Source organism: Schistocerca gregaria, chromosome 1, assembly GCF_023897955.1.
Source record: "Schistocerca gregaria isolate iqSchGreg1 chromosome 1, iqSchGreg1.2, whole genome shotgun sequence".
Taxonomy (NCBI): domain Eukaryota; kingdom Metazoa; phylum Arthropoda; class Insecta; order Orthoptera; family Acrididae; genus Schistocerca; species Schistocerca gregaria.
This window is the reverse complement of record NC_064920.1, coordinates 844,117,621-844,133,807: the sequence shown is the minus strand read 5'-3', so window position 1 is coordinate 844,133,807 and position 16,187 is coordinate 844,117,621. Positions and strand designations below refer to the sequence as shown.

At 52.3% G+C, this 16,187-nt stretch overlaps 1 protein-coding gene across 1 annotated transcript in view; it reads right to left on the bottom strand.

The window, feature by feature from the left end:
* Positions 1-388: 388 nt before the first annotated feature.
* Positions 389-16,187, bottom strand: part of LOC126272494 (valacyclovir hydrolase) — a 44,944-nt gene continuing 29,145 nt past the window's right edge. Inside the window, exon 6 of the mRNA XM_049975385.1 lies at positions 389-627. Within this exon, the coding sequence (XP_049831342.1) occupies positions 537-627 (91 nt within the window). The 3' untranslated portion in view covers positions 389-536. The remainder of the gene's footprint in view (positions 628-16,187) is intronic.

The following is a 16,187-nucleotide window of genomic DNA, read 5'->3' as shown; positions in this document are numbered from 1 at the left end:
CTAAAATGATGTTACCATTTACATTGGTTTATCTTTTCTGCTGAGTCTATGACTTTGGAATTGAGGTAGATCATGCCTTTTATGTTGGTGAGCTATTTCTTACTTACTAAATGTCACACAAGACATTACTACATTTATTTAGTGTCAAGCCTGAAGAATGTAGTGTGGATAAAGGAAGGAAGGAAGGAAGGAAGGAAGGAAGGAATGTTACAGATATTGTCACATACAGGATACTATCTCATACTGAAGAAAGAGGCATATAGTGCACTATATCTTCTGGCTGTGAACTATTGTCTTGCACAACTGCTCTATTATGTTGAAATAATCTTTATGAAGGATCTAATATTTGCTGGGTAAATGAATGGATATAGGAGCAATAAATTACTCATCAGTCTTATATTTTTATATTATCAAATATTTAAAACACTAATAACAAACATTTAATACACTGTATTAAAATACTTTTAACTTCACAAAAAGAGCAACTGCGTAGGATGACCATATGTTTTATACAGTACAACAGTAATAACAGTTACTTATTCATCAAGGAAATTTTCTACCAGCTTGTTGAAATCTTCTGCATATCGCAAGTGTACATTATGTTTCCCATCCTTGAAAACATATTTCCTGAAACAATTACTTTAAATTATTGGTGATCCTACATTATAGGCACAAATTAAAGCAAACAAGAACTAAAGCAACTTTCAATACTAAAAGCATAATCCACTTGCCAAAGATGCCAAACCACACTAAGCAAGCAAATATTTTCATGGACATTTACATATTTAGGTCTCCCTCTACACACACTGAAACACAATGCAAAATGCCTATCATGTGAATACTGTTGGGGCGTGGCAATAGGCTAGTTGCAGATTCCAAGAAATAAATCTTGCTCTCCCACTCCTTGTTTGCATATACAGTACATGTTGAAAGCCACTGTGCAATCCACAGCAGTGGGTACTTTGTGATAATACTAGTCATGGTACTTCTACCTCACATATGGAGAATGAGGAAAAATGAATATTTATAATCACTGGTATGGTACATGCCATAATCTCATCTTATTCTCATGGCCCCTGCCCAAAGACAGCTGGGGCAAGTGGCCTGCCACCCAAGCAGCAAAGAGAAAGGCACCATTCTACATGCCATCAGAGTTTACCTTTTACTTTACAATGCAGATAGTAACACCTGATGCGTCTGTTAATCAACTGCCTGCTGTTCAAGAGCTGGTGTAGTATGCAGTAAAGCATATATACACCAAAACTAAAATCTCTGCCTGTGTCCACCATTACGGTATTCTCAAAAATCACCACTTGGGACCAAACACAAAATTTATTTTATTTTTGATCAGGATTTGCATTAGCAGGGAAAAATGAAGTATTTGGTAGATGCTCATCCTAGATAAACAACCCCGAGAACTTCCAGTAGAATATCACAAAAATACTTTGAAAGTACAAACAGGAAGAAAAGGAGCAGGCTGCTGCTCTATACACCACCACCACCACCACCACCAGCAGCAGCAGCAGCAGCAGCATGAGTTGTCACTGTAGAGAATTTGGCCATCAGCAGGCCAAGTATGAGCTCCACACAAGCTACCACACATCACTGACAATGAGAACTTTAGTAACCATTGGCACACATGGCTGAAGTTTTGAAGCCAATTCCTTTCATATTAGATGAAACTGACAAGTTTGTGCATCATTATGACCCAGCTGTAACAATGGCAATTGAGCCAGGAATAAACTAGGGACTCACGAGATGCCAATTACTAATAAAGGACGTCACCAAAATTCTTATGGAAAAGGGGCAATCTGAGACCTATAAACAGCTAAATTAAACTATTTAATGCTCAGGGCAACAGAGTACTAAGGAACTCCCTCAGTGTACAGTCAGGATAAATCACCTGCAATGGCAGTTCCAGCAAGCCAGGGACAGAATCATGGCTGCAGATGAATTTAACTGAAGTTCAGCACTTGTTCAGAAACTCAGCTTTGTTGCTTTCACACAAAACCTATCTTACAATGGTAAAAATAATGGTTGGGTACTGGGATGAATATACTTCATACATGAAATTGAGTCAGATGAAAGCGATATTTCAGTAAAGGAAAACCAAGAATGGAACCACAGTGCAGTGAAATACTAGATATGAATCTTCCATTACAGGAAGGCTGTGTATAAGAAATGCATGGTGGGAAGCAGAAACGGTGATGCAAATACCCAAGGATTTGTATTGGAAAATGAAAATCCAGCCGATAAATCGAAGCCCGAAACGATATTTTCAGGAAATTTCAAGAAAAGATAGACTAAGAATAGCCATATGTGGATGCTGTAGCATTTCAAGACACAAGGAACTTCATGTGAATGTAGGAACTATAACTTGCCAAATATGTAACAAAAAGGGGCTATACGGCTCATAAACATAGAGGGAAGTGCATGGATACTATGTAGACAAACATTGAGGAACACTAAATCTCAAAGACAGAGAAACTGAAAACTACAATGAGCATTATGTTCATCCATTCCCAGGCCATCTTGACATAGAACACACAGGAAAAGCATTATTATGTGGAAATGCAGTCTATATAGTAGGGCAGCAATACTAAAGTTAATTATTATTAGACAGCACATTACAGATCAGTTTAACAAAATTTGCCCATTTTACAATTCTCATATGCACAAATAAAACTGATTGCAGGAGCAGTAAGAGAATAATGGAAGATGCCTCAAGCATGGCAAAACAAACACTAAAGAGAGCAGGTCAAACCTTGCTCATAGCCCACACCTTCCATGTAATCAGATTGAGATTATTTTAGCATCTGATGGGATAATGGGATGGTACTTCTTTATAGAGTGTACAGGTGTTACAACTTGTTGATCAACAAACAGAACATTTTAGCAAAGACAGTAGTAGAATGTAGTTCACATGGGACCCAAGAAAAGAGCAAAAAAGAACGTCACCAGAATAAGATAAGATGGATACCAAGTCAGATAACAGAACACCTGGAAGTCTTGCTCAAAATTGGAATTCCACCATAGAGCAAAATTCTGTAAACAAAAATGGCACTGATCTGTTAGAGGAGGGATTTGGGGGTGAGGCTAGGTTGGTTGATTGGGGTTGAAGGGACCAAACAGCAAGGTCATCAGTCCCTTGTTACAAAGGCGGTCAGTTCCGACAGAGGGACAGCTCAGAAGAGTCAAAAACGATAAAAGGTAAAAGGTAAAAGGTAAAAGGCTAAAAAAGTGCAGTTGTGTCGTCAATGATAAAAACACAAGGAGGGAAGTCAGTAAATGGGCAACCTCAAGAGAGGAAATATCCCACCTGTGATGCAGTACAAGCAAGACCACATGCTATTTAAAAGCGTTCAACCGCCAGAGTGTAAAAGGGCGGATTGTAAAAGGGATTAAACAAACCTAAAAGGCGATAAAAACAGTAAAAGGGAAAAAAGAAGGAACATGGCCAGGGAGGGGAGTCAGGAATCTCCAAGCACAGCCTACAGTGGGAGACATCCCAACCCTCACCGCCCTGCCCCTACTCCAGAGGGAGATGAAAATCCTTAAAACTGAGAATAAAAACCACTTTCACGGAGGAAACTGAGAACCAGTTCAACCATCCGGGAATCGTCTGCTAATATTAAGGGTAAAGTGCAGGGAAGTCTGTACTTAGTACGCAGAGCTAAAAGAAGGGGGCATTCCACCAAAATGTGGGCCACTGACTGGAAAGCTCCACAACCACAAAGTGGGGGTGGCTCACCACGCAAAAAAAAACCATGGGTCAGCCTGGTATGGCTGATGCGAAGACGACAGAGGGTGGTTGAGTCCTTTCGCGAGAGGCGTAAGGAAGAACGCCATGGGACAGGTGTCACCTTAATCGCACGAAGTTTATCAGACAAGGAGGTAGCCTCCCAGGATGTGGCCCATGATTGCGCAAAGTGGGATTTGAGATGAAGCCGTAAATCCGCCACAGGAGGGGTGACAGGGAATGGGGGGTAAGTGACTGCTCCCCCAGCCAAACGATCAGCAAGCTCATTTCCTTGGATGCCCACATGGCCAGGGACCCAAAGGAAGCTAACAGAACAAGCAGCATGGTGGAGATCAGCGAGATGGTCATGGATGGAGGAGACCAAGGGATGACGGGAGAAACACTGGTCAAGTGCCTGAAGGCCACTCATTGAGTCTGTACATAACAAAACGCGATTGAGCTTGGACTGTTTAATAAAGGCCAGGGCCCGGGAGACCGCCATCAATTCCGCAGTGAACACCCCACATGCATTTGGCAGGAGATGATTTTCCATGCCTACAGAGGAGGTGAAGGCATAGCCCACACGATCAGCAGATTTAGAGCCATCAGTGTAAAAAACAACAGCATCCCGAAACTCAGATAAAATGCGGCGGAAAAAACAACGGAACACCATCGGGGGAACGGAATCTTTCGGACCTCGGCAGAGATCCATCCGAACTCGGGGCCGAGGAACTAACCAAGGAGGTGTGTTGGGGAGGGAACGTGGGATACAGGAAAAGGAAGGAAGCTGAAAATCACGGCGAAGAGACGCTAGGCGGAGCCCAACCGGTAAACCCGCCCGAGGGCGGGAGTCAGGTGGGCGACTTCCTTGGGCAGGGAACAGGATAGAATAGGAAGGATGAGTGGGAGAGGAACGGACAGCGATTGCATACGAAACCAGAAGCTGGGAGCGCCGAACGGAAAGGGGGGGGATCCCAGCCTCAACCAGGAGACTATCAACAGGGCTAGTCGGGAAGGCACCGATGGCCAAATGGATACCACGATGGTGGACCGGATCCAAGAGGCGCAATGTAGAAGGGGCAGCTGAACCGTAAACTTGACAACCATAGTCCAAGCGAGACAACACTAAGGCCCGATAAAGGTGGAGGAGAGTGGAACGGTCAGCACCCCAAGAGGTGTGGGCAAGGAAGCGAAGGACGTTTAGTTTACGGAAACATCCTATCTTCAGGCGTCTGATATGAGGCAGCCAAGTGAGCTTGTTGTCGAAAAGAAGGCCAAGGAAACGAAACTGTGGGACCACAGGTAATCGTTGTGCATTGAGATAGAGCTCTGGATCGGGGTGGACTGTCACACGACGACAAAAGTGGACCACTCGCGATTTTAAAGGAGAAAACTGAAATCCGTGTGAGATGGTCCATGCAGAGGCACGCCGTATAGCACCCTGGAGCTGCCGCTCTGCAGCGGCCATCGAAGAGGAACTAACCCAAATGCAGAAATCATCCACATACAGAGCAGGAGTGACCAAAGGACCGACGGAGGCCACAAGTCCATCTATAGCAATGAGGAACAGAAGTACACTCAATACGGAACCCTGAGGGATGCCATTCTCCTGGGTTCGCGGAGAACTTAAAACTGTACCAACCCTAACGCTAAACAAACGATGAAACAAGAACTGGCGGATAAAAATCGGGAGTGGGCCCCGAAGACCCCACTCATGAAGTGTAAGTAAGATATGATGGCGCCAAGCCGTATCATAGGCCTTGCGAAGGTCGAAAAATACAGCAACCAAATGGCGGCGCTGGGAAAAGGCCTGTCGAACTGCGGATTCCAAGCGAAGTAAATGATCGATCGGAGACCGTCCCTCTCGGAAGCCACACTGGTAAGGGGACAACAGACGCCGAGATTCGAGGACCCAAGTGAGCCGACGGGCTACCATCCGTTCAAGTAACTTACAAACAACATTCGTCAGACTAATTGGCCGATAGCTGTCGACGAACAGGGGGTTCTTACCGGGCTTAATGACGGGAACCACGATGCTATCCCTCCATTGAGAAGGGAAGTCACCCTGGAGCCAAATACGGTTAAATACCCGGAGAAGATGTCGCTGTTGTGGAGCACTGAGATGTTGAAGCAGTTGGTTATGAATGGAGTCTGGGCCAGGGGCCGTATCATGAGAAGAGGAGAGTGCGGAAAGAAGTTCCCATTCAGTAAAAACGTCGTCGTATGATTCTGACTGGCTGGGGGTAAAACATAAGGCGGAAGCTTCGGCCCGCTGTTTCTGGGGAAGGAAAGCAGCCGGATAGGAGGCTGATGCCGACGCTGTTGCAAAATGGGTCGCAAGGTGTTCCGCGAGAATCAACGGGTCCGTGCAAAGGCCATCCGGGAGGTGAAGACCCGGGAGGGTAGACTGCCGATGGCAACCTTGGAGAGAGCGAAGTGTAGCCCATACCCGCGACAGAGGGACAGCAGAACCGAGGGAAGAAACAAAGTGTTCCCAACACATCCGTTTGCTCCGTTTGATTAAGTAACGGGCTTTTGCGCGAAGGCGTTTAAAGGTAATAAGATTGGCAACGGATGGATGCCTCTTAAGGTGTTGCAAAGCTCGACGGCGATCACGGATGGCAACGGCAATGTCCGAACTCCACCAAGGGACCTGCCGGCGGCGAAATGGTCCAGATGAGCGCGGGATAGCAAGGCTAGCAGCGTGAACAATCGCGTCAGACATGTCACGTATGACATCATCAATACCATCCGACAATGAGGGAGAAAAAACGACCTGTGCAGTATACAGAGGCCAATTGGCACGTTTGAAGGACCAACGAGGTGATCTGTCCATAGGGGAGCGGGAAGGGAGCGAGAGAATCAACGGGAAGTGGTCACTATCGCAAAGGTCGTCGTGCGGTGACCATTGTAGGGAAGGGAGGAGGGAGGGAGAAGAGAGAGAAAGATCAATGGCAGAAAAGCTACCATGACCGGCACTGAAATGGGTAGGGGAGCCATCGTTAAGAAGGCACAAGTCGTGGTCGGTAATAAACTGGTCAATGAGATGACCCCGACTAGATGGAAATGCACTGCCCCACAAGGGATGATGTGCATTAAAATCGCCAAGTATAAGGAAGGGAGGAGGAAGTTGCTGAAGGAGGGCACTTAAGGAGGCAGGTGTAGGAGTTCTGTCAGGAGGGAGATACAGATTGCAAATTGTGACCCCAGAGTCCAGGTGGATCCTAACAGCAACTGCTTCCAATGTAGTTTGGAGAGGAATCCACGTGCTGGCAATGTCCGTTCGGACCAACGTGCAAACTCCGCCAGACGCCCGTAGGGGGCCGACCCGATTTCGACAGAAAGCACGGAAGCCACGGAGGGTTGGTGAGTGACCACCAGTAAAATGAGTTTCTTGTAGAACCACACAAGCCGCAGAGTAAAACGAAAGAAGGGATTGCAACTCCGGTAGGTGACGGTAATAGCCATTACAGTTCCATTGGATAGCCAAAGAACGATGAGTCAATTGGGGGGTGAACAGGCTAATGTCAGTCATGCCGGTGGGTCACCACCCGTCACCGACAAGGAGGGGGCGACATCCATGAATAACAGGTCAGAGTCAGGTTGTGGAGATGGGGACAAGACCTCTGGCGACACCAGAGACTCCTTGTCCCGGGACTTGTGCTTCTTCTTTCTTTCTGTTTGGGATCGTGGAGGGCTGTGCAACAAAATGGAGCCAGCCACAGCAAGATCGGGAACAGAAAGAGAGTGGGCGATCTGGGGGCCCGCAGACCGTGGTTCTCGTGGTGGCCGCGTGGCAGCAGACCTTTGGCCTGGAAGGTGCCGGGAAGGGGGATCCCGCGAGGGGCGCCCATGACCGGCAGACGCCGAAGAAGCAGGACACTTCTCCAGCCGGGGAGAGGAAGCGGTGCCCGGAGGGGATGGTGTGGGAACCGCAGGGGGAGGGGGGAGGAAAGGGGTTCGGGACTGGGGTAAGGAATGAGGAGGAGGGGGTGAAGATACTGCTGAAGCATAACTAGTTGTCAGGGTCACTGGATGAAGGCGTGTATACTTTTTACGGGCCTCGGTATAGGTGAGACGATCAAGAGTCTTATACTCCTGTATCTTTTTCTCTTTCTGATACACTGGGCAATCCAGTGACCGTGAAGAATGATTCCCACGACAATTTACGCACACAGGAGGGGGAACACAGGAACTTCCCTCATGGAACGGATGTCCACAGTCACCACAGAGGGGGGCCTGCGAACAGCGCGAAGACATGTGGCCAAAACGCAAACACTTGAAACATCGCATAGGTGGTGGGATGTATGGCTTCACGTCACACCGATAGACCATAATCTTGACCTTCTCAGGGAGGGTGGGGACAAGATAAAGGCACCAGTGTCAACGCGGTTGTCCTTCGGACCCCTCTGAACCCGCCGAACAAAGTGAACCCCCCGCCGGCTTAGATTGTCCCGAAGTTCCTCATCAGATTGAAGGAGGAGGTCTCTATGGAAAATTACACCTTGCACCATGTTCAAGGACTGGTGTGGGGTAATTGACACAGGAATCGTACCAAGATGGGTACAGGCACGGAGAGCTGCAGACCGGGTAGCTGAAGCGGTTTTAATCAACAGCGACCCAGACCGCATCTTGCTGATAGAGTCCACCTCGCCAAACTTGTCTTCGATGTGTTCAACAAAAAACATAGGTTTCGTATGAGTAAAAGTATCCCCATCAGTTCTGGCGCAAACCAGATAGCGAGGGAAAGGTTTCGCCCCCAGCCGACGAGCCTGGCCCTCCTCCCAGGGGGTAGCCACGGAAGGGAAGGCGGAAGGGGCAGAGGAAGCAGCACGTGAAGAATCTTTTCCAGTCAAAGAGACGGCCGGAGAACGGCCAGAGTTGTGGACTCTCATGCGTTTCATGAGCATAGTGTCCGCCCTGATACCACCCACTCCGATCAGGGGCTCTCCTCATGGGCGCCACCCAGCCACAGCAAGGGCCGTCTGGCACGGCGGCCATTGCTGGGAGTTCCGATGCTCCAGGACGACAAGCAACCACTCCTAGGCTTACATGAGGAGGTCACAGCTCAGGTATCAGACGTGTGATCCCTGTGTTTTCAGGGGGCTCAACCAAAAGGGTACATAGCGACCCCACCACACGGGCTGGCTACCGTGCTGGCTATGGACCCTAGCGTCAAACAACGACGTAAAGGAAACGATGGAATCAATGATGATGGCACACGCTGGAGACACTAGGTAAGGTGCTCTTCCCCAAATGGCTCACACTACGGAAGAAAATTTAGTGATGGAGGTCAAACCCCAGAGGGGACCAGAGAATACCAAAAGGATGAAGGAATTACAGAACAAGGCCGAATTGCAAGGTCAACAGAACCAGGAGAATAGCAGGGCCAACATAAGGAGGGACACCATAAGTAGGGACACCAAGAGAGGGAGAGGAGAGGTCGGAGGGAAGGATGAAGGACAGGAAAGGAGGGGAAGGGAAAGGAAATGCAGCCCGGAAAAAGAAGGAAGGCTGCAATAGCTCGGGGCTCCGTGCTCGCCATGCACGTACTCACGAAAGGACCGCGAGCCCCCTGGGGGGGGTGAGGCTAGGAAGTGGGAGAGGGGGGAAGGATGGGATGGGCGAGAGGGAGAGAGAAGAGAGAGAAGAGAGAGAAGAGGGAGGGGGGAGAGGGAGGGGGGAGAGGGAGGGGGGAGAGGGAGGGGGGAGAGGGAGGGGGGAGAGGGAGGGGGGAGAGGGAGGGGGGAAGAGGGAGGGGGGAAGAGGGAGGGGGGAAGAGGGAGGGGGGAGAGGGAGGGGTGAAGAGGGAGGGGGGAGAGGGAGGGGGGAGAGGGAGGGGGGAGAGGGAGGGGGGAGAGGGGGGGGGAGAGGGGGGGGAGAGGGGGGGGGAGAGGGAGGGGGGAGAGGGAGGGGGGAGAGGGAGGGGGGAGAGGGAGGGGGGAGAGGGAGGGGGGAGAGGGAGGGGGGAGAGGGAGGGGGGAGAGGGAGGGGGGAGAGGGAGGGGGGAGAGGGAGGGGGGAGAGGGAGGGGGGAGAGGGAGGGGGGAGAGGGAGGGGGGAGAGGGAGGGGGGAGAGGGAGGGGGGAGAGGGAGGGTGGAGAGGGAGGGGGGAGAGGGAGGGGGGAGATTGGTTGGTTTGTGGGGGTTAAAGGGACCAGACTACTTAGGTCATCGGTCCCTTGTTCCATGACCATAACAATACACGAAGAAAAGTCCAACAAGCAATAAACACATAACAGAGACGACAAGGGACGACACAGTACAAGAAAGACATAGACGAAGACCAGAGAAAAGAGATTAAAAGACACACAGAGTGCGACGGTCATTGGCCGACCATGAAAATAAAACTGGAAAGGTCAACAACCAAGGGACACATTAAAACACCACAAACTAAAACCCCAGGCTTAAAGCCACAGTCGACACTAAAAAAAATAAAAGGGGACTCTCATATTGAATGATAAAAACCCCCTGCTCGAATAAAACGGAGAACTAAGTCAGCCATAGTAGAGTCATCGGTTAAAAGAGCAGGGAGTGTATCAGGCAGCGCGAACGTCTGCCTGAGGGCAGTTAAAAGTGGGCAGTCTAGTAAGACGTGTACCACGGTCAGGGCCAATCCGCAGCGACAGAGAGGCGGGTCGTCACGGCACAAGAGATATGCATGCGTGAGCCGGGTATGTCCTATGCGGAGCCGGCAGAGGACGACAGCGTCCTTGCGAGACCCCCGCATGGAGGAGCGCCACACACTGGTTGTCTCCTTGACTGCCCGAAGTTTGTTGGGAGAGGGCAGGGTGCGCCACTCATCACGCCAAGCAGCAAGGACCTTCTGCCGCAATACGGATCGGACGTCACTCTCTAAAAGACCGATCTCCACGGCCGGGGAACTGACTGCCTGTTTCGCCAGTTCGTCAACCCGCTCGTTACCCGGGATGCCGACGTGACCCGGGGACCAAACAAAGGTGACAGAGCGGCCGCAACGGACGAGAGTATGGAGGGACTCCTGGATGGCCATCACCAGACGGGAACGAGGGAAACACTGGTCAAGAGCTCGTAAACCGCTCAGGGAGTCACTACAGATGACAAAGGACTCACCTGAGCGGGAGCGGAGAAACTCTAGGGCACGATAGATGGCAACCAACTCGGCAGTGTATACACTGGAGCCAGCTGCCAATGACCGTTGCTCACAATAATCCCGTAGAGTGAGAGCGTAACCAGTGTGACCAGAGACTACCGAACCGTCGGTGTAGGCCACCGCCGCGTTCGGAAACTCGGCCAGGATGGAAAGAAAGCGGCGGCGGAGGGCCTCCGGAGGCACTGAGACCTTCGGACCCTGTGCCAAGTCGAGCCGAAGGCACGGTCGGGGCACACTCCACGGGGGCAGACGGAGATTGGCCCGGAAAACAGGCGGCAGAGGAAAAAAGTCAAGGCCACGGAGAAGGTCCCGGAGGCGAACCGCAATGGGACACCCTGACCGGGGCCGCCTGTCTGGAACATGGACGATCGAGCGCGGGAACAGGAGACGGTAGTTTGGATGCCCTGGCATGCTATAAACGTGCGCGGCATAGGCGGCCAGAAGGCGGTCACGCCGGAACCGCAAGGGAGGGACACCAGCCTCCACAAGTATGCTGTCGACGGGGCTTGTCCGGAACGCTCCCGTGGCGAGGCGGATCCCGCAGTGGTGTATGGGATCCAGCAATCGCAACGCCGAAGGCGAGGCAGAACCGTACGCCACACACCCATAATCAAGGCGGGACTGGATCAGCGTTTGATATAGGTGGAGGAGGGTGGACCGGTCGGCACCCCACCTGGTGTGGCTTAAGCAACGGAGAGCGTTTAAGTGCCGCCAGCATGTTTGCTTCAGCTGCCTAATATGGGGCAGCCAAGTCAACCGTGTATCGAACACCAATCCCAAGAACCGATGCGTCGCGACCACAGCAAGAGGTTCACCGTCAAGGTAAAGGCGCGGCTCAGGGTGAACCGTGCGACGCCGGCAGAAATGCATAACGCAGGTCTTCGCGGCCGAAAACTGGAAGCCGTGCGCTACAGCCCATGACTGCGCCTTGCGGATGGCACCTTGCAGCTGCCGTTCAGCAGCGGCGATGCCACTGGAGCTGTAATATAGGCAGAAGTCGTCCGCATATAAAGAAGCCGCGACGGACGACCCCACCGCCTCAACAAGCCCATTGATGGCAATTAAAAACAGGGACACACTGAGGACAGACCCCTGTGGGACCCCGTTCTCCTGGACCCGGGAGGAACTATGCGACGCAGCTACTTGCACGCGGAAGGAACGATACGAAAGAAAATTCTGAATAAAAATCGGGAGCGGGCCCCTAAGGCCCCACTCATGAAGTGTGGCCAGGATGTGATGGCGCCAAGTCGTATCGTATGCCTTCCGCATGTCGAAGAAGACGGCAACCAGATGTTGGCGGCGCGCAAAGGCTGTACGGATGGCAGACTCCAGGGAGACCAGATTATCGACGGCAGAGCGGCCTTTACGGAACCCACCCTGAGACGGAGCCAGAAGGCCCCGAGACTCGAGGAGCCAACTCAACCTCCGGCTCACCATACGTTCCAGCAACTTGCAAGGAACGTTGGTGAGGCTTATGGGGCGATAGCTGTCCACCTCCAGCGGGTTCTTGCCAGGTTTCAATACGGGGAGGACTATACTTTCCCGCCATTGAGACGGGAAAACACCCTCGACCCAGACGCGATTGAAAAGATCTAGGAGGCGTCGCTGGCAAGGCACTGAGAGGTGTTTCAGCATCTGGCTGTGAATGCGGTCTGGTCCAGGAGCCGTATCAGGGCAAGCAGAAAGTGCGCTCTGGAATTCCCATTCGCTGAAAGGAGCATTGTACGACTCCGCGTGGCGCGTGTGAAAGGAAAGCCTCCGACTTTCCAACCGCTCTTTCCGGGAGCGGAAGGCCAACGGGTAGTTCGTTGACGCGGAACACTGAGCAAAATGCTCTGCTAACCGGTCCGCAATCGTGTCGGAGTCGGTGCACACTGCTCCATTCAGCGAAAGCCCAGGGACAGAGACAGGTGGCCGATAGCCTTGGAGTCGCCGAATCTTGGCCCAAACCTGCGATGCGGAGGTACGGACGCCAATGGTGGAAACATAACGTTCCCAGCACTCCTGCTTCCGTTGGCGAATAAGGCGTCGGGCTCGGGCGCGGAACTGTTTAAAAGCAATGAGGGTCTCCAACGACGGGTGCCGCTTATGGCGCTGAAGAGCCCGCCGGCGATCTCGAATCGCCTCTGCGATCTCGGGCGACCACCACGGCACAGTCCTCCGCCGAGGTGCCCCGGATGGACAGGGAATCGCAGATGCCGCCGCAGAAACGATGCTGGTGGTGACCGACTGAACCACCGCATCAATCGGATCAGTGGAAGGAGGTGCGATCACTGCGACAGATGTAAATAAGTCCCAATCAGCCTTATTCAGAGCCCATCTGGAGGGGCGTTCAGAAGAGTGACGCTGTGGCAGTGACAGAAAGATGGGGAAATGGTCACTACCACATAAGTCGTCATGGACCCTCCAGTGGATGGATGGTGAAAGTCCGGGGCTGCAAATAGAAAGGTCAATGGCCGAAAACGAGCCATGGACCGCACTAAAGTGGGTCGCCTCTCCCGTGTTTAAAAGGCAGAGGTCAAGCTGTGACAGAAGAGTCTCGACATCTCTGCCCCGGCCAGTAATCGCGGCGCTACCCCACAAGGGGTTATGGGCGTTAAAGTCGCCCAGCAACACAAAGGGAGGCGGCAGTTGTCCTATCAATGCAGCCAACACATGACGAGAGACATCACCATCCGGCGGAAGGTACAAACTGCAGACAGTAATAGGCTGAGGCGTCCACATCCTTACAGCGACAGCCTCTAAGGGTGTATGAAGAGGCACATACTCGCTGTAGATAGAGTTAAGGACGTAGACGCAGACTCCACCAGACACCCTTTCATAAGCTGCCCGGTTCTTATAATAACCCCGATACCCTCGTAGGGCAGGGGTCCGCATTGCCGGAAACCACGTTTCCTGGAGGGCAATGCAGAAGAAAGGGTGACTGCTGACGAGTTGGCGGAGCTCAGCAAGGTGGTGGAAAAAACCGCTGCAGTTCCACTGGAGAATCACTTTGTCCATGGGCGAAATAGGCGTGAAGGGACCGAGGAGGCAGATCACGTCACTGGGTCACCTGCTGTCACCGATCGAGGACCAGTACAATCGGCGTCCTTGGCGTCTGAGGGTATGGCGAGATCCAGGTCCTCAGCGGACGCCATGATCTCCACCTCATCCTCAGACGCAGAGCCTGTATGGAGCGGTGGGGCGGATGCCACCGCGCGTTCCTTGGCCTTAGAGGCCTTCTTCTTCTTCGTCTTCTCTCTCTGCTCCTTGGGCTTTACTGGCTGGGAGGGCTCCACCGAGTCAGTCTCCGGGACGGAGGAGGAGCGGGAAGCCCTGCGACCAGCCGCTGGCCTGCTTTTCAGCCATTGGCTGACGCCACCCTTCCCAGAGGTGGAAACCTGGGAAGGGAGGGACCCGAGGGATCCCTTGCGAGAGAGAGTCGCCGAAGAAGTCGGACGCTTCTCCGGCTTAGAGTTGGGGACTTGTGTCCCCGATGGTTGGGGGGTCGTTGCTCCTGGGGTAGGTGCTGCAGGAGCAACAGATGGGGAAGTGCCCCCCACCATCAAGGGGGCAGGTGTAGTATTCCGGCTCAGAGGGTTCAGTGGAATCGGTGCAGCAGATGACAAAACTACTGTTTTGGCAGCGGTGGCATAGGAGCTGGTCAGAGCCACAGGATGTAGCCTCTCGTATTTCCGCTTAGCCTCAGTATAGGTCATGCGGTCCAGGGTCTTATATTCCATGATCCTTCGTTCTTTCAGTAGAACCTTGCAGTCTGGCGAGCAAGGGGAATGGTGTTCGCCGCAGTTCACACAGATGGGAGGCGGCGCACATGCAGTATTAGGATGTGAAGGGCGTCCACAATCTCTGCATGTCATGCTGGAAGTACACCGAGATGACATGTGGCCGAACTTCCAGCATTTGAAACACCTCATCGGGGGAGGGATAAAGGGCTTCACATCACATCGGTAGACCATCACCTTGACCTTTTCGGGTAGGACGTCACCCTCGAAGGCCAAGATGAAGGCACCGGTGGCTACCTGATTATCCCTCGGACCCCGATGGACGCGCCGGACGAAGTGAACACCCCGCCGTTCTAAATTGGCGCGTAGCTCGTCGTCTGACTGCAAGAGTAGGTCCCTATGGAATATAATGCCCTGGACCATGTTGAGACTCTTATGGGGTGTGATCGTGACGGAAACATCCCCCAACTTGTCACAAGCGAGTAACCGCCGTGACTGTGCAGAGGATGCCGTTTTGATCAATACTGCCCCAGAGCGCATTTTGGACAAGCCCTCCACCTCCCCAAACTTGTCCTCCAAGTGCTCGACAAAAAACTGAGGCTTGGTCGCCATAAACGATTCCCCATCGACTCGTGTACAGACTAAATAGCGAGGTGAATAAGGTTCGCTGCCAACCGTAGCCTTTCGTTCCTCCCATGGTGTGGCCAGGGAGGGGAACGATTGTGGATCATATGCCTGAGCGTTATATTGAGGCCGAGAACGCTTAGAGACTGCTGGCGGCTGGCCGCCAGCAAGAGATGGTGTACCACGCTTCATCGCGGGTCATCCGCCCTGATGCCACCTACTCCGACCAAGGGCCCTCCCCACGGGCGCCACCCAGCCTCAGCAACGACCACCTGGCGGGATGGCCATTGCCGGGAGTCCCGATGCCCCAAGCAGACAGGCATCTACTCCTTGGCATACGCGGGGAGTTAACGGCGCAGGCATCAGTAGAGCGATCCCTGTGTTGTCAGGGGGCTACAACCGACAGGGTACATGGCGGCCCCACCACAACGGACTGGCTACCGAGCTGGATTTCAGGTGAAATGTAGTCCATGATCGTCATTGGCGCATAAAGCGACACAGCAGAGCAGACTGCAAAAAACCGCACCCAAGAACAAAGCCACGCCCTAGAGATGGTGAGTGGGCGGGACAGCTATGAGACGACGACCAACCAAGCTAGAGATGGTAATGAGCGATGAACACATTGCACCTTGTAAGGCGCCCTTCCCCAATCAGCTCGCTCTTCGGGAGAATTTAGAAGATGGAGGTCAAACCCGGTAGGGGACCATCACATAAGGCCGAAACGTTTGAGACTCCTTTTAGTCGCCTCTTACGACAGGCAGGAATACCGTGGGCCTATTCTTACCCCCGAACCCACAGGGGGGGCCACGCCCTAGAGATGGTGAGTGGGCGGGACAGCTATGCGACGACGACCAACCAAGCTAGAGATGGTAATGAGCGATGGACACATTGCACCTTGTAAGGCGCCCTTCCCCAATCAGCTCGCTCTTCGGAAGAATTTAGAAGATGGAGGTCAAACCCGGTAGGGGACC